The sequence below is a fragment of the Lissotriton vulgaris genome, chromosome 6 (genome assembly GCF_964263255.1).
Source record: "Lissotriton vulgaris chromosome 6, aLisVul1.2, whole genome shotgun sequence".
Lineage (NCBI taxonomy): Eukaryota > Metazoa > Chordata > Amphibia > Caudata > Salamandridae > Lissotriton > Lissotriton vulgaris.
The window spans coordinates 1223637773-1223656057 of NC_141694.1; the positions used below are offsets into that span (position 1 = coordinate 1223637773).

Here is an 18285-nt window from a genome sequence, read left to right on the forward strand (position 1 = left end):
TAATATGGTCCACTGGCTATAGAGGAGTTCTGGTGACGTCATATACGAAGAAGGGAGGGTGGGCAAATGCTCTGCAAACACCAAACAATGAGTTTGAGTCTGAAATTGGATTGCCACTCCCCACTGGACTGGAAAATATGGTGTCCCTGTTATGTCAAAAGTGCTGTCACTATTTACAAAAAAACAAAAAGGGAATACTTTTATTTTGTAATGGATTGTGAACAGTCGATTTAGGTTTAGGGGATTTTGAAAGCGCATAGCTACCCTTGGGCATCCCAGCGCTGAGGTGAGATAGTACAGACAGTTGTTTGTGCATGAATTTAGGGGAAAAGCCATGTTTTGAGTCTTTTTTTGAAGGACGCTTTGTTTTAAATCAGTCGGAGTTTCGGATCCATACTGTTCCACAGTTTAGGTACCAGGTGGGCGAAAGGCATTCCACCCCACCTGGCTCTCTTGAAGCTGGTGGGATTCATGAGAAAGTTAGAGCTTGACCTGAGGTGGCGAAGGGGAGAATAATGTGAGACCAACTTTTGTATCAGGGTGGGGCCTCTCCCATACATGGCTCTGTGAGCCAAGCTTATGGACTTAAATTTGATCCTGGCTTGGACCGGGAGCCAATGAAGCTCCCTCAAGGAGGATCTGGCTGATTGATGTCTGGGTATATTCAACAGCAGCCATGCAGCTGCATTCTGTACGACTTGGAGTCTGTTTGTAATGTATTTAAGAGAGCCAACTGTCAGATGAGGTCTTAGGCACTTGTAAATGGTGATGTGGATATACACGGTCTGCAGATCTAGCCAATAACCTTGAAAAGTGGTTGTGATTTGAAAAATATGTTTACTCTGTGTAGGTGCAGAAAAGGGATGTGAAGGGAGTGTGGGGTAGTTTGGAGGAGTGAAAGAAAGGATGAGAGATAGACTGCTTTGCAAATTGTGCATTGTAAATATTCATATATGTAAAGAATAATTGGTGGCCTTTATTAATCCTTGCAAAAACAGAGTTAATTTGGCATTGATAAACTTAAAGAAACAGTCATTTCAAAACCCAGAGGCCAATATGATTAGGATGCTGTAAAGAAGAGATTAACGGTTTTGCTTTGGATGGGGGCAGAGTGCAAGGGATGAGATTGGCTTTGTAGACCATCCACCATTGCTAGAAGCCAACTAGATAAAATGTGCTGGGACAAAGACAATACTAAAAAACATGGTGCCTTTGAAATCATCTGTCACTTACCCTTTCACCAGTGTAAAGTATTAAGCTGTTGTTCAGCCTCATCATTGCCTCTGTGGTGGGCCAACGTGGCTGTTGAAAAGGTAAGAAATAGCATGAGGCAAAAAATACTCCAAAGCCCACTTCCATTATCCACACAACACCATTTGAAAAACCCTCATCAAAGTGTTTAGCACCACCCACATTTAAGAAGGTGAGTTTATCTACCTGATGCAATCTCATAAATTGCATGAAAAGCATGTAAATGTAGAAATATGGATGTGGTTAAAACTAGCGAGCCCAAAAATATCCAATGTGTCTGAAGATCTATACCTGTTGAATTTAATTAAACTTTATTTTTAGGGTGTGTAGGTGAGGGAGGAAGTGCCAGAGAATGAAATGGGGAAGCTAAAAGTAGAGTGATGTCTAATCCAGACATATGGGGAACGAAGAGGAAAGGGAAAAGAATTTGCCAGAAAAGTGGCATAGTGGAATAGTGAAGTGGGCTTAATGACAGTGCAACAAGTGAAGATAGTCTAAGGTTTAGAGGTATTATTGTTTGGTGAGAATGCTAGGAACAGCTTTGTTTAGAAGAAGGTCAAGTTAGTTATGGATTGGGAGTAGGGTGTGTGAAATAACATTTATAGTGGATCCATTGTTAAAGAACATGAATAGAGGGCAAATGAAACACCCAAATACCTGGCTCCTATTCCTCCATTAAAATAATTTTTCACTTACCCATACTCTTCCAGCAATATGAAGTGGGATGCGCAGAATCAATGGAAAATTCCTCTGTCCCATGCGGTGTCTTGAAAGGCATACAGGAAGCTGTAAAGAATCCAAAAATAACTTCAGCAAAGATTACGGCCAACTCCAGCCTACACTAATGAGGCTCACGTTCCTTCTCAGCCTACTACTTTGTATTTGAGGATATCAAAATAATAATATTTTCCTACCATTTTATAACAGAAACATGCTTGAATATATATATAGTATGTGTATATCATCAAGTTATACACACACACACATACACACATATATATGTATATATACATTTATATATAGAAATATTTTGAAATATATTTATTTATGCCTTGGTACATGCGGATGCAGCGGCTAGCCAAATATTCACTCAGTATGGCCCTTTCTTTTGAGTTGTGTATCCTTCTGTTCAAAAGACATTTTTTGAAAACTTCCCTGGGAAATAATGAAGTCCACATAAACGTTTTTAGTTTTGCAGATTTTGATGAGTCGACATCGCGTCGGGGGAACGTCAGAGGTAGTGAGCTACAGAAGCTCACTGAATCCCATGTCAGGTGTTCTCTTGCGCCTGAATGTGTATTCAGAATTTGTGAAGTTAAAACAGTTACTAAAGTCCTCTGAATATGATAATGTAAGAGTTTTCAAAAGTCCACAGACTAGATATACACTGAATGGTGTGTGCATGTGGTTTTTTTTCCCTAAGATGTCTCTAGCATTCCTCTAAGACCTTGGTAGTCCAGCGACAGCTTGTGAAGCTTGCAGGATTCCACAAGCTCCTTGAGTGACTGGGCCTAAGTCAGCAGAGCTGGAGGAGGCTTCTTATGTACCAAGGAATATTGATCATGCATTAAAAGTTACTCTAGCAGAGTAGTTCCATTTATTATGGCAGCTTTGGGTGCTCAGCTTCAACAATGCAATCTTGATTCTCGACCTTCCTACCAATCGAGTCTGTGACACATTTCAGGTCTGTCAATACCATGTCCTGGTCTTATCATTAAGGAGTACAAAGATTAAAATGAAGTCAGTAGATCATGGTAAGAGTGAGGAAAGAGTTTGGTGGCTCTGGCAGAGGGTATCGAATTAACTGCAGATATTTCTGAAAAAGTTGTATTCCAAATCTTGTATCATAAAAGGCATCATAATTCTCCTAGACTTCTTTTTAAAATATATGTAAAGGACACCATGCTTCTACTTGTGAATGACATTAAGATGGGTGCTGCCATTACATATGCCGGGAAAAGTCTTATTTACTTTTGCACAGTTGAAGTTTGTACAAGCCATCAGTCTGGGTCTACTTCATTAAGAGAAAGTTTGCTTTCAGGTGGTGATGAGATAAACAGTTTCAAAGGTTTGCGTGGAATTTATAATTTATCCAGAAGATCCTGGTGTCTTTTATATTTAGAGTTTGAACGGCTAGTTCAGCTGGTAATGTTGGAATCAAAAAAGAAAGAAACAGCAGTGATTCACATACAATCTTCCTCATACATTTCGGCTATGTGTATATGGTAGTATTGTATAAACTACGGTGTCTTGAGAAACATACATTGTAAACAGTCATCTATTTAAAGAATAAATTCGTAGCCTTTATTAACCTTGATGAAACAGCATTCATTTTAAGTCAACAAACCTTCGGAAACATTATTGTCAAAACTCAAAGAACATAATAATGTAATCACTGTTGGGTAAAATCCTTTGAAGGGTGAGGCAGTAAGATAAGACAATGTATGATAGAGCAGATTGTTTAGCCAGTTATAGAGAGGGACAGGTGGCAAGAAATGACTGTTTTTTACTACGTATTCATAGAAACCAAAAAATAAAATGTTCTGAGGCAAAGGAAATACTCAAAAACATGGTGAAGGAAATGTCTAAACACATGGTGGCCTTTGGTGCCCCGTCTTACCCTTTCGCCAGAATAAGGTAGGAGGCTTCGGCTCCCTCTAATTATTGTGTCTGCCGGGAACCACTGTGGCTGCTGTAAAGGTAAAAATTGCTTTAGGCAAAACATACTTTAAGGCCAACTTTCACTTTCCACACCAAACTCCACCTCCATGACTACAATGAAAGACTCTCATCAAACTTTTCAGTGGCACCCAAGTTTAAGTAGGACCATGATCACACACAGTTTGTTGCCAGCAACTTTGTTTCTAGTAAATCATGCGAAGTAGGAGATGACAATATTATTTTGCTGTAAAGTCATATCTTTAGCCATGGTACCCTTAAGGGTTTAAAGGCTTTAAAGATATGTGTCAGAGCAGTGTATTTGGCTAGTTTGCCTATAAACATTCCATGAGTATAAATAGACTGCATGAAGTATTTTTCTGGCAGACAAATAATACACGCAAATATGTTTAAAGAGAAATAACAGCAAGGATGCATGTTCACCTTGTTAGGATGTAAGGGAGTGGACAAGTTCATAGCCAATCAAAAGAGGTGAATCTTAGTAAAATATACTAATTCAAAACAACAAACGTAAACTCATAAGATTAATGAAAGTTACATAATTTTGCAGAGAAAGGTGAGGATTATCGTTACATGTGCAAGTGATGTTTTCCTAAACATCAGCCTGCCTATGCAGTCTGTGCTATTTATTGGTACTACACTGATACATCCTTATTATTTTTTGTAATTGCACTCTGATCTCACTGCCCATAGGCATGTGTTCACTAATGATGAAGAGTGTCCTGAGAGTTCTCATCTAGAGCTGATTGTAAGGTATTATCCACTATTGCCAACTGCAAAGTGTGTTATGATTAGTTAATACCATCTGCTGAGAGCATAACCCATTAATTGACTACCATGTATGTGAGTGGATATGACAAGAAGAACAGGCAATTAAGAGCTTTTACTACTGAGCATGTGGAGAATACATCTATGAACACCCTTATAGGAAGGCCAAAAAAGCCAATTGCAACTGCTGGCTTCCAGACCTTCATTGAACCTGGAACACAGGTAAATAAGAATACTTTGTGTGATCATTCTACTGCCTTGGACTAGCTGAGCCAGTTTCACGATTTCAGAGATCATTCTAATAAGTATAATAATCAAAAAATGGCCATACTTTGGAACAATATCTGAATATGAAAATCTTGAGCATTTGATACCACACATAGAAAATGTATTTTTGGTAAGTTTAATATCTATGAACTCTCTTTCACTGATTATACTAAGGAATAAAAACAACCAACATTCATACAGGGTGCACAAAAAGCTCTACTTCTATGTTCCTTTAATTAGCTAGAAATGGATTCCCTTCAAATGTGTTGCCATGAACAACAATCATTCACTCAATTCTGCCTCTCAGCATCAATCAATCAGTAGATTTGTATAGCACTTCATGTCACACGTGAAGGTTTACAGGCGATTCAGAAAAGGGGGTGGTGATGAACAGAGTGTCTGAGTTAAGCAGACCACTCTTACCCAGTCCAAAGATCAGGGCTTGATCCATCACCGTTATTTATCTCACTACACCATCCCAGCTCAGAACCTGGCTATATGCAAATCAGTCTGTCCCTGGCCCAGTGCATCATGGGAACAGGGCAGACCAAACTGTTCCCATCATGCACTGGGACAGGAACAGACTAATTTGCATATAGCTAGGTTCTGACCTGGGATGGTGCAGTGAGCTAAAAAACGGTGTTGGATCTAGCCCTGATCTCTTGACTGGGTGAGAGTATTCTGCTTAATTCAGAAACTCTGTCCATCACCACCCCTTGTTGTTTAATTATTTTGTCCACCATAAGCGTGGAAGGGTATACTCAGATGTGAGTCCCTTGCTCATTGCACCATCAGGATTCAAGCAAGCCAGGCCGAAGACGGCTGTAATGCCAGAAACCGGTCCCCGGAAGCTTATTTCCTTCCCAGTGAAAGAATTGGCTTGGTAGTTTGGTTTGCCCTGTTCCCATCATGCACTGGGACAGGAACAGACTAATTTGCATATAGCTAGGTTCTGACCTGGGATGGTGCAGTGAGCTAAAAAACGGTGTTGGATCTAGCCCTGATCTCTTGACTGGGTGAGAGTATTCTGCTTAATTCAGAAACTCTGTCAATCACCACCCCTTGTTGTTTAATTATTTTGTCCACCATAAGCGTGGAAGGGTATACTCAGATGTGAGTCCCTTGCTCATTGCACCATCAGGATTCAAGCAAGCCGGGCCGAAGACGGCTGTAATGCCAGAAACCGGTCCCCGGAAGCTTGTTTCCTTCCCAGTGAAAGAATTGGCTTGGTAGTTTGGTTTGCCCTGTTCCCATCATGCACTGGGACAGGAACAGACTAATTTGCATATAGCTAGGTTCTGACCTGGGATGGTGCAGTGAGCTAAAAAACGGTGTTGGATCTAGCCCTGATCTCTTGACTGGGTGAGAGTATTCTGCTTAATTCAGAAACTCTGTCCATCACCACCCCTTGTTGTTTAATTATTTTGTCCACCATAAGCGTGGAAGGGTATACTCAGATGTGAGTCCCTTGCTCATTGCACCATCAGGATTCAAGCAAGCCGGGCCGAAGACGGCTGTAATGCCAGAAACCGGTCCCCGGAAGCTTGTTTCCTTCCCAGTGAAAGAATTGGCTTGGTAGTTTGGTTTGCCCTGTTCCCATCATGCACTGGGACAGGAACAGACTAATTTGCATATAGCTAGGTTCTGACCTGGGATGGTGCAGTGAGCTAAAAAACGGTGTTGGATCTAGCCCTGATCTCTTGACTGGGTGAGAGTATTCTGCTTAATTCAGAAACTCTGTCCATCACCACCCCTTGTTGTTTAATTATTTTGTCCACCATAAGCGTGGAAGGGTATACTCAGATGTGAGTCCCTTGCTCATTGCACCATCAGGATTCAAGCAAGCCGGGCCGAAGACGGCTGTAATGCCAGAAACCGGTCCCCGGAAGCTTGTTTCCTTCCCAGTGAAAGAATTGGCTTGGTAGTTTGGTTTGCCCTGTTCCCATCATGCACTGGGACAGGAACAGACTAATTTGCATATAGCTAGGTTCTGACCTGGGATGGTGCAGTGAGCTAAAAAACGGTGTTGGATCTAGCCCTGATCTCTTGACTGGGTGAGAGTATTCTGCTTAATTCAGAAACTCTGTCCATCACCACCCCTTGTTGTTTAATTATTTTGTCCACCATAAGCGTGGAAGGGTATACTCAGATGTGAGTCCCTTGCTCATTGCACCATCAGGATTCAAGCAAGCCAGGCCGAAGACGGCTGTAATGCCAGAAACCGGTCCCCGGAAGCTTGTTTCCTTCCCAGTGAAAGAATTGGCTTGGTAGTTTGGTTTGCCCTGTTCCCATCATGCACTGGGACAGGAACAGACTAATTTGCATATAGCTAGGTTCTGACCTGGGATGGTGCAGTGAGCTAAAAAACGGTGTTGGATCTAGCCCTGATCTCTTGACTGGGTGAGAGTATTCTGCTTAATTCAGAAACTCTGTCAATCACCACCCCTTGTTGTTTAATTATTTTGTCCACCATAAGCGTGGAAGGGTATACTCAGATGTGAGTCCCTTGCTCATTGCACCATCAGGATTCAAGCAAGCCGGGCCGAAGACGGCTGTAATGCCAGAAACCGGTCCCCGGAAGCTTGTTTCCTTCCCAGTGAAAGAATTGGCTTGGTAGTTTGGTTTGCCCTGTTCCCATCATGCACTGGGACAGGAACAGACTAATTTGCATATAGCTAGGTTCTGACCTGGGATGGTGCAGTGAGCTAAAAAACGGTGTTGGATCTAGCCCTGATCTCTTGACTGGGTGAGAGTATTCTGCTTAATTCAGAAACTCTGTCCATCACCACCCCTTGTTGTTTAATTATTTTGTCCACCATAAGCGTGGAAGGGTATACTCAGATGTGAGTCCCTTGCTCATTGCACCATCAGGATTCAAGCAAGCCGGGCCGAAGATGGCTGTAATGCCAGAAACCGGTCCCCGGAAGCTTGTTTCCTTCCCAGTGAAAGAATTGGCTTGGTAGTTTGGTTTGCCCTGTTCCCATCATGCACTGGGACAGGAACAGACTAATTTGCATATAGCTAGGTTCTGACCTGGGATGGTGCAGTGAGCTAAAAAACGGTGTTGGATCTAGCCCTGATCTCTTGACTGGGTGAGAGTATTCTGCTTAATTCAGAAACTCTGTCCATCACCACCCCTTGTTGTTTAATTATTTTGTCCACCATAAGCGTGGAAGGGTATACTCAGATGTGAGTCCCTTGCTCATTGCACCATCAGGATTCAAGCAAGCCGGGCCGAAGACGGCTGTAATGCCAGAAACCGGTCCCCGGAAGCTTGTTTCCTTCCCAGTGAAAGAATTGGCTTGGTAGTTTGGTTTGCCCTGTTCCCATCATGCACTGGGACAGGAACAGACTAATTTGCATATAGCTAGGTTCTGACCTGGGATGGTGCAGTGAGCTAAAAAACGGTGTTGGATCTAGCCCTGATCTCTTGACTGGGTGAGAGTATTCTGCTTAATTCAGAAACTCTGTCCATCACCACCCCTTGTTGTTTAATTGGTTTACAGGCGATGGCAGAGTCCAGTTGATAAGCCAAACATCTAAGTCTTCCGGGACTTTCAGAGCTCTGGAAGAGATGGGGATGTACGGAGATAAAGGGGTAGCTCATTCCATGTTTTTGTTGCTAGGTAGAAGGAACGACCTCTGCATCTGCTATGTCAGATGCGGGGGTGAAGGTTAGAGACGGAAGTGGAGCAGAGATGTATGGTGGGCTGATGCAAGTGCAGTCGATGGTTAAAGTAGGCGGTCCGCAGTTATGTAGGACCTTGTATGCGTGGGCCAGGAGCTTTTCTGTACAGGGAGACACGTTCATTTCCCTGAGGTAGGGGGTGATGTGAATTAGTCTAGGGAGTTCCAGGGCGAGTCTGACTGCTGTGTTCTGTATTGTCTGTAGTCGGTTCGTAGGCTTGGTCAGTGGGGGTCTGAGTTAAGAGGGCCCCAAGATGCGTCCAAGGGAGAGCTTTTGTTTCTGAAGTGCAGTACCTCTGTCTTGTCTGGGTTGAGTTTCAGGCAGTTGTCCCTCATCCAGTTGGCAATGTCTGTAATGCAGATGATTTTCTTTGGTTCGAAGGTGAGGGTAGACTGACTTTTTGCATTCTTCTGGTGAGGAGAGGCGATCCATCTGAGAGCAGCTCCTTGGATGCGTCTGTTGTGCAGTTTTGTGATGAATGTGGGGTGGGAGCCGTATCATAGGCTGCCAAGAGGTCTATGAGAATCAGAGCCACAGTCTCTCCGCAGTCGTGTAGGTCTTAGATGTCATCGGTACCTGCCATGATGACTGTCTTTGTGTTGTGGTTGCTGCGGAATCCAGATTGAGAGGAATCGAGTAGTTCTGTTCCAGTTGTGAGGAGAGTTATTGGTTGATTACTTTTTCTAATACTTTGGCAGGGAATGGGAGCAGGGAGATCGGTTGTCAGTTCTGGAATTCACTGGGATCTGCTAATGGTTTCTTTAGTAGGGGATTGACTTTTGCCTGTTTCCAGTCTTTGAGGCAGGTGGCTGTTGCTATTGAGATGTTGAACAAGGCAATGAGAAGGTGGCTGATTTTATTACAAGACCAGATGCTGCCATTTACAATAACCTTTTTTGGCAGCCCCAACATTCAGCCCTTTAAAGAACAATAATACATCATAAAGCAATAGAATGTCCAGACAATATGCATGTCCAGAGTCATCATCCTCTTTTATTTGCTCCTTCATTACAGATAAGTACTTCTGTGTTTTGTCCTTGGTAGGTCGCTCCCCACACTGCACAGCACTGCCTGTGTGCCCTTGCCTTAGCCCAGCTGCCGCTGCTGCTGTCTGGGATTCGAGGCCCTCCCTGCTCTTGCCCCTGTTTCTGGTATTTTTATTTTCATTGTAAATTGTATTATTTGTCAGCTCACTGTGTGTTTTTGCCCTTGTGCCCCCTTCCCAGCTGTGCCATTACTGTGTCCCTTTTCCTTTCGGTATCCCTGCTGTTCTGCCCCCCAGTTCCTGCCGCTGCGTCCCCTGCGCCCCCGCCCCCCTGCTCTCCCATTCGCCCGCTCCCACCTCCCAGCTGCTCCTCCCTCCCACCTCTCCTTCCAAAGGCAAGCCCATCTGCACCCGTCCATGCCTGGACCGCACTCAGCACCTAAACCCCTGGCCCCGCGAGTCCCAACACCGATACGACGCCAACCCCATCCACGCACTCAACACCGGACAAGAACTCACATACTGCCTGGCCACCCCAAAGCGCATCCAAGGGCCCTTTTCCTGCCGGAACTGCAGCTTCACCAGCACACGACCCGCCAGCCCACCCACCAGGAAAGAACCCAACTACCTCAGATGCATTCTTCTCAACACTCGCTCCGCACGCAAACACGCCGTAGTACTCTGGGACCTTCTCTACTCAACCTCCCCAGACGTCACCTTCCTGACAGAGACCTGGCTGAACCCCTACTCTGCACCCGACATCGCTATAGCTATCCCGGACGGCTATAAAATTTCCCGCAGGGACCGCACCAACGGAGTAGGAGTAGTAATCGCCATTGTCCACAGGAACACCCTCAGAGCCTAGACCAGCACCGACGACACCCTCAACATCGCAGAACACCTACACTTCCAGATCCACACCGACCCCAACACCACCCTCAGAGGAACCCTCATCTACAGACCCCTGGACCCCGACCACAGTTCAGCGACTCCATCTCCGACTTCATCAGCTCACACGCGCTCGCCTCCATAGACTACATCCTCCTTGAGGACCTGAACTTCTACCTCGAGAACAACGACAACAACTCCACCACCCTGATTGACAACCTAGCCAAACTCGGACTCAGACAACTCATCACTACACCCATTCACTCCGCCGGCCACACGCTTGACCCCATCTCGCCACAAGCCCCCACGTCTCCTTCAACCACACCACCGAACTCCACTGGACCGGCCATCACTGCATCCACTTAACCTTCCGGAAACCCACCATGCACCACCGCACCCAACTGATGCCTCGCCGCTGCTGGAACAAAGTCACCGAAGACCAGCTAACCACCACCCTTGCCCACAGCTTACCCACCGACCCCACCGACGCCGACATCGCCGCCCACATTCTCAGACAGTGGATCGACGACTGAGCCATCACCCTCGCCCCGGTCAAGAAATCCTCCAACAGTCACACGAGTAAGAAAGCAAGCTGGTTCACTGAAGACCTCCAGGCCTCCAAGCAAACCAGCCGAAAGCTGGAGAAGAAGTGGCTCTGTGAACGAACACCGGACAGCTACGCAGTCCACAAGAACGCCACCCGCAGACACCATCACCTCATCAGATCCGCCAAAAGGGCCTCCTTCAAAGACCACCTAGACAACAACAACAGACAACAGCAAGAGAGCCAGCTGGTTCACTGAAGACCTCCAGGCCTCCAAGCAAACCAGCCGAAAGTTGGAGAAAAAGTGGCTCCGTGTACGAACACCGGACAGCTACGCAGTCCACAAGAACGCCACCCGCAGACACCATCACCTCATCAGATCCGCCAAAAGGGCCTCCTTCAAAGACCGCCTAGACAACAACGCACACAACAGCGAAGAGCTCTTCAACATCGTGAAGGAACTCTCCAACCCCAGCTCCAACACCAACACCAACGACATCCCACCTTCGCAAAACCTGTGCGACTCGCTCGCCACCTTCTTCCATCGCAAGATCGCAGACATCCACGACAGCTTCAATGGCATGACCGCCCCGACAACCACTGATACCGCCGCCCCCACGACCACAATTTGCACCAATTGCCTGCTCTCCTGGACAACATCAATGACAATGACACCATCAAGATCATGAACACTGTCCACTCCAGATCTCCGTCAGACCCATGCCCACACCACATCTTCAACAGAGCCAGCACCAACATCGCAACCCACCTCCGGAAAGCCATCAACATCTCCTTCTAGACAGCAACCATGGCCCTCATCTCCTGGACCTGTCAACCGCCTTCGACACTGTCTGCCACTGCACACTACGAACATGCCTCCACGACGCCGGGATCCAAGAGAAGGCCCTGGACTGGACCACCTCCTTCCTCTCCGGTAGAACACAGAGCACCCCCCACACCCCCCTTCGGCTCCAAAGCCTCCGAGATCATCTGCGGCGTACCCCAGGGCTCATCCCCCTTCCCTACGCTGTTCAAAATCTACATGGCACCTCTAGCCCACGTCGTCCGACTGCACGACCTCCACATCATCTCCAACGACGACGACACCCAGCTGATCCTCTCTATCACCAAGGACCCCCACACCGCCAAAACCAACCTCCACGAAGGAATGAAGGCCGTTGCCGAATAGAGAAGGAACAGCTGACTGAAACTGAACTCGGACAAGACGTAGGTCCTTATCCTTGGATCCACCTCTTCAGCCTGGAACGACTCCTGGTGGCCAACCGCATTGGGAACAGCTCCAACACCCACCGCCACGAACACAACACGGGGGTCATCCTCGACTCCACCCTCTCCATGACCAAGCAGATCAATGCTGTTTCTTCCTCCTGCTTCAACACCCTCTGCATGCTTCGCAAGGTCTACAAGTGAATCCCCACTGAATTGAGAAGAACGGTCACCCAGGCCCTCATCAGCAGCAGGTTGGACTACCGAAACGCCCTCTACGCAGGAGCCTCGGCCAGACTCCTGAAACGGCTCCAACGCATCCAGAAAGCCTCTGCACGCCTGGTCCTTGACATCACTCGCCGCAGCCACGTCACATCCCACCTGAGAAACCTGCACTGGCTCCCTGTCAACAATAGGATAACCTTCAAGCTCCTCATCCACACACACAAGGCACTCCACAACACCAGACCAGAGTACCTCAACAGCCAGCTTCTACACCGCCAGCTCCTCTCCGCTGACCTCGCCCTCGCCACAGTCCCCCGCATCTGAAGAGCGACCTCAGGTGGCAAATCATTCACCCACCTTGCCGACAAGACCTGGAACACACTACCCACCCTCCTACGGCAGACCCAAGACCTGCTAACCTTCAGAAGACTCCTCAAGATCTGGCTTTTCAAGCAGTAGCAGCATTTCCCTCCCCAGCGCCTTGAGACCCTCACAGGTAAGTAGTGCGCTTTACAAATACCATGATTGATTTATTGTTGCTATGTATTGATTGCTGTTAAAGATCATATCTAGTCTTTAGTCATAGCTTGGGACTGCCCTTCCAATTTATAGTTTAGCCTGGTAAGATTTTAGGGAACTTAGTTTAACCTCTGTGTAATATTGTGTCAATAGTTGTTTGACTTGTGTCAATTCCTGCTCGAAAAATCGCTGACCATTTGGCTGAGTATATTCGTCGTGTAACACGAGGGCCCAGCATGCATTATCCGGCCTCTTGGTCCTTGATCGGCTTCTTCGCCAATGGTCAGACTGCTTCTATTTCAGTGCCGGCTTTCGAGCTGTAACACCACTTGCTCCTCAGTGCGGTTAATGGCCCACAGCAATTCACACTGCCATTTTTCCCTGCTTTGGGAGGGGGTCGATTGTAGAAGCTTCGGGTCTGAGGTCAGGTAAGTATTTGAATGTAAAAGATGACTAGAAAACCTCAATTGGAGATTTCAGGCAGGTTGCCTGGCAGTGTTGGTGGAGGACAAGTGCAACTCTTACAACCTAAGATCTAAGCTATTCTGGACTGGGAGGGTCCAACAACCTAGAACAAAGTCAAGGCATTCCTTGGCTTGACTGTGTATCATAGGAGGTTTTTGAAAGGGTATGGATTCATTTTGGCACCACTCACAGAACTCGCCTTCTAGAAAATTCCCCAGAAAGTAAACTCGACAGTTATGTCAAAACGCGTTTGACACCCTGAAAGAGGCAATGTGCTCAGCACCAATTCTCAAAGCTCCAGACTACACCAAGCAGTTCATTGTGCAGACTGATGCCTCTGAGCTAGGGATAGGAGCAGTTCTATCCCAGACCAATGATGATGGCCAAGACCAGCCTGTTGCTTTTATTAGCAGGAGGTTACTCATCAAGGAGCAGATTTGAAGTGTCATTGAGAGGGAGGCCTATGCTCTGGTTTAGTACCTATATAAGTTGAGACCATACCTGTTTGGATCTCACTTCACAGTTCAAACTGACCACAGACCTCTCAAATGAATAATGCAAATGAAAGATGAGAATCCCAAACTTTTGAGGTGGTCCATCTTCCTACAGGGAACAGACTTTACAGTTGAACACTGACCTGGGACTGCCCATTCCAATGCAGATGGACTTTCCAGGTTCTTCCACTTATGAAATTAAAATAAAATTTATAAAGCGACACAATTTCCTAGGGCTACCTAGGCACTAGCAGACACAGACAGGATAAAAATCTGGAAGATATCAAAATTATTTTCTAAATAGCCAAGTTTTTAGATTCTGCCTGAATGCCAGTAGATCTGTCTTAATAGTTTAGTCGGGAGTGAGTTCCACAGCCTTATTGTGCATGAGATGAATCTGCTACCATCCCAGTGGGCTTTTTTAAATCTGTGGATTACAAGGTTTCTACTGGTGGATGAGCATAGGGAGCGTGCTGGGATATAGCGTTGAAAACGCTGTATCAAATATTGAGGGCCTACACCTTGTTGTGAATTGAAGGCAATACAGAGTGTCTTAAACTCGATTGGTTTACCTATTAGGAGCCAGTCTAATTGGATCAATGCTTGAGATGTAACCGTGCTGCGGCATTCTGCAGCGTTTGTAACTTATGTAAAAATTGATTTTGAATAATAATAAAAAGCTTGTTGCAGTAGTCTACTTTGGATGAAATAAGAGTTGTAACAAACATCTTTTGAAAGCTCAATGGAATGAAAGGCAACACTTTCCTTAGAGTTTTCAAAATGAAAAAAGACAAGGAAGTAATGTGATTGATTTGTCCCTCAAAAGATAGCTAAGTTTCAATAATTACTCCAAGGTTTTTTACTTTACCACTGGGGATCCTGGGGCCATCAGGTGTTCGACGAAAAAGAGGGGTTATTACCAAACAACAGGATACCAGTCTTTGAGGAATTTAATTTTAGGCAGTTGCTGCTCATCCACTTCCTGATATGAAGCATACAGTTGTGAAACTGAACTGCTGTGGCTTCAGGATTATCAGTGACAGATACAACAATCTGTGTGTCATCTGCATGTGAAACCAGAGAGAAACCAAATGAGCTGATTGGAGTTGCAAGTGGGGTAACATAGACTTTAAATAGAGTGGGGCCCAGGGGTTAGGCCTGAGGGACCCCACAGGGCAAAGAGAAGGTTGATGAGTTAAAATCACAGTGAGAGACTGTCTGGATACGGTCAGCCAGAAAAGAGGTGATGAACTTGAATGCATTGTCTTTGATCCTAATTGATTCAAGGTGATCAATTAAAATAGGGATTAACCTTATCATATGCGGCTGAAAGATCCAAGAGGAGCAGAGCCGCATTTCCTCCACTATGTATCATCTGCCTGATTTCTTCCGTGGCTGAAATCAACACCAGTTCGGTACTATGATAACTACGAAATCCGAACTGTATGATATCAAGACTCTTTGTTTTGTCTAAAAAGGCAGTTAATTCCTGGTTGACGATTTTTTTTTAACCAATTTGGCAGGTAAAGGTAATCGAGTAATTGGTCGATAATTGTTGGGGTCAGCAGTATCTAAGATATTTTTTTTAATAAAGGAAGAATAGACCCTATCTTCCAGTCTATTGGAAAATATCCTGCTTCAAAGAGGTTGTTTAACATGGCCGTGAGGTGTGAGCTATCACCCCTGGGACCAAGTGAAGTATCTTGGCCGGATATGGGTCCTGTGGTGAGCCCAATTTAATCTGCATCAGTGTCTTTTGTGTCTGATCCACCGTCAGAGACCCAAAATGGGATAGGGTACTCACATTATGCTCGTCCTTCGCTGGTCTGTTTAAATTGACAGTTTGACTATTATCTAGAAAAGACCTACAGAGAGATTTAACTTTGTCTTGGAAGTGAAGTGCTAGTTTGTTACAGAATTGTTGATTATTATTAGGATTCTTTGGATCTGGAAGTTTTTTAACTGTTTGAGAATAATTCCTTAGAGGAGTTCACATTTCCTTCTATTTTTGCTTCAAAGAATTTCTTTTTCTCAATTAGAATCATTTTTTTGTAGATCTGTAAATTGACTTTATATCTCTCTTTATCTTCTGGTGTATACTCAAGTCTCCATTTATGTTCTGATCGCTTACTTTCCTGCTTTTTCCATCTAGTATCTCCGGTAAACCAGGGTTCAGAGGGATTAGTCTTATGGCTATGAAGGTTCTTTGCTGGAGCTAACTGAGTTAGTGATACGTCCAGCCATTGATGATAGGCTGACCAATGGAGTTTAATGAATAAGAGCTGAATTAAACTGACCAGCATCAATAGTACTCCATAGGCGTCGAGTAGAACTTCCAATTTGTGGGCATTATTTTTTTTGCCTCAGATAGGCCATTTAGCTCAAACATGCTCACCTTATGGTCAGCCCATGTCAAGGGAAGGGAAGATGTCCAGATGAGCTGTGGATTGTCCATGACAATGCCATCAAGAAGATGCCCAGCTTTGTGTGAGGAGCCCTGGACAATTTGTGTTAGTACTGCACCATCCATATTAACCATTAAGTTCAGAGACTCTGAATCAAACGGGTTTTCCATATGGAAAGTAAAATCGCCTAGAATAGTAAAATCTTTGGCGTTAGCTTTTAATTCTAGGAGACTACCAATTGATTTTGTAAAGGCTGTTCTAGACCCAGATGGTCGATAACTGAGAAGTCCATTGAAAGAATAGTGACCATTAAGTTCAATTTTAGAATGTATAGATTCACAGAGTGACCTATGAGGAATGATATTGAAAATAGTTTTCAATTATCTCTGGATATGATTGGAAGCCCTCCGCGTTTTTTTAGTGGGCCGTCATGTCTAAATATTCTGAACCCCGTGGGTAATGCAGATATTCGGTCTCATCAGATGATGAATCTGCCCAGGTTTCAGTGATAAAGGCCAGATCAATATTCTGACTCTCCATAAAGACCGCGAAGTTTAGTGCATGCCTAACAAGCAATCTGGTATTGCTAAGGGTACAACTACAACTTATTTTAAATTGTTTAGAGGGTGCCTCTGGCAATTTAGTAGAAGCTAAAGAGGTACAATGAAAGTTAGTGAGGAAGAAATCGCAAACCAAGCATTTTGGGCCACTTGTGCAGCAGTGAGGGTCTAACTGAAGACCCAGGCAATGCCTACATAAGGCGTTGATAAGAAAACAGGGAATCCCTAGAATAGATAATAGGTCCCTTAATTTCTGAGGCCAAACTAACAGGGGGCTGACGCTGAGTGCAGTCTGAGCTTGGGTGGGGGCAGATGGGCTTACCTACGGCACACCAGTAGCGCGCCAGCTGCGCGCCTGGTCCTGCATCTGCTTAAGAAGCCCCCAGGTACGGGAAATATAAAAATGCTACACTGTCACCCACCCAAAATAGCTGCCAGCAAAGGAATAATAGAAGAGAAAAAGGAACTCTCTCTGTAAAAACGGAAGAACCTGTGGCGAACCAGAGAGTCAGGCAGAAAATATAGGAGGTAAGATGCTCCCTAGTTGCGGTGGGAGCGAGTATCAAGAGCAACAATCAACCCCCAATCATTGTTTTATAAAGTTAAAAAGTGCACAGGAATGAAATATACTTTACAAACATTTAAGCGTGAAAGAAGAAAAAAGTGAAAGCACGTCTTACTAGTGTCTTTTAGTGACAATTAAGGCTTGCTAATGAAAGGTTAGTCTCCTCCTCTTTTGTTGGGGGGCTGTGTAGGAAAGATCCCCTTTTTGCATGAGTGCCCCCTACTTTTTGCCTGATGTTTGATGCTTCTTGACTAAGTGTGCCCTGGGCTCCTGCTAATCAGGTACGCAGGACCGGTGTTCTTTCCCCAAAACGGAACCTTTGCTCCCTCATTGGCACTCTTCTTGACTTCGGTCATAGACCCGCACTCTCCCTGCAGCTCCTGCTCGTCCTCGCTTCCTGCGGAGCCCCCGGCCCTGTGTGTTCGAGGCTGCTGCCTCCGAGGTTTTGCGATCCTGGTCTAATTGTGTTTACTTCTTGCTAATCTGTTTCTGCCACTCTCCAGCATCTGTCTTTGTTTTTATCTTTATTTTGTTTTATTGTTAATTATTCTAATTCACTCCTTATCTGTGCCTGCTCCCTCGCGCTTCCCCTGTTCCCGCCACTGCTGCCCTGACCCCGCCCCTCTACCAGCGCCTGTTCTCCCGCCTCCCAGCTGAGCCTCCCTCCCCTATATAATGCAGACCGCTGCGCGAGCAGCGGATGCGCACTCGGGCACGTCAAAGGCACGCCTAAGGCAAGCCCATCTGTGCCCATC

The 18285-nt window shown here is 45.3% G+C and overlaps 1 protein-coding gene across 1 annotated transcript in view; it reads right to left on the reverse strand.

The window, feature by feature from the left end:
* LOC147708651 (uncharacterized) overlaps positions 1–18285 on the reverse strand; it is a 211925-nt gene that overhangs the window by 74895 nt on the left and 118745 nt on the right. The window contains exons 10-11 of the mRNA XM_086925377.1: positions 3872–3943; positions 1948–2037 (exon numbers count right to left, since the gene is read on the reverse strand). Of these exons, the coding sequence (XP_086781503.1) occupies positions 1948–2037; positions 3872–3943 (162 nt within the window). The remainder of the gene's footprint in view (positions 1–1947; positions 2038–3871; positions 3944–18285) is intronic.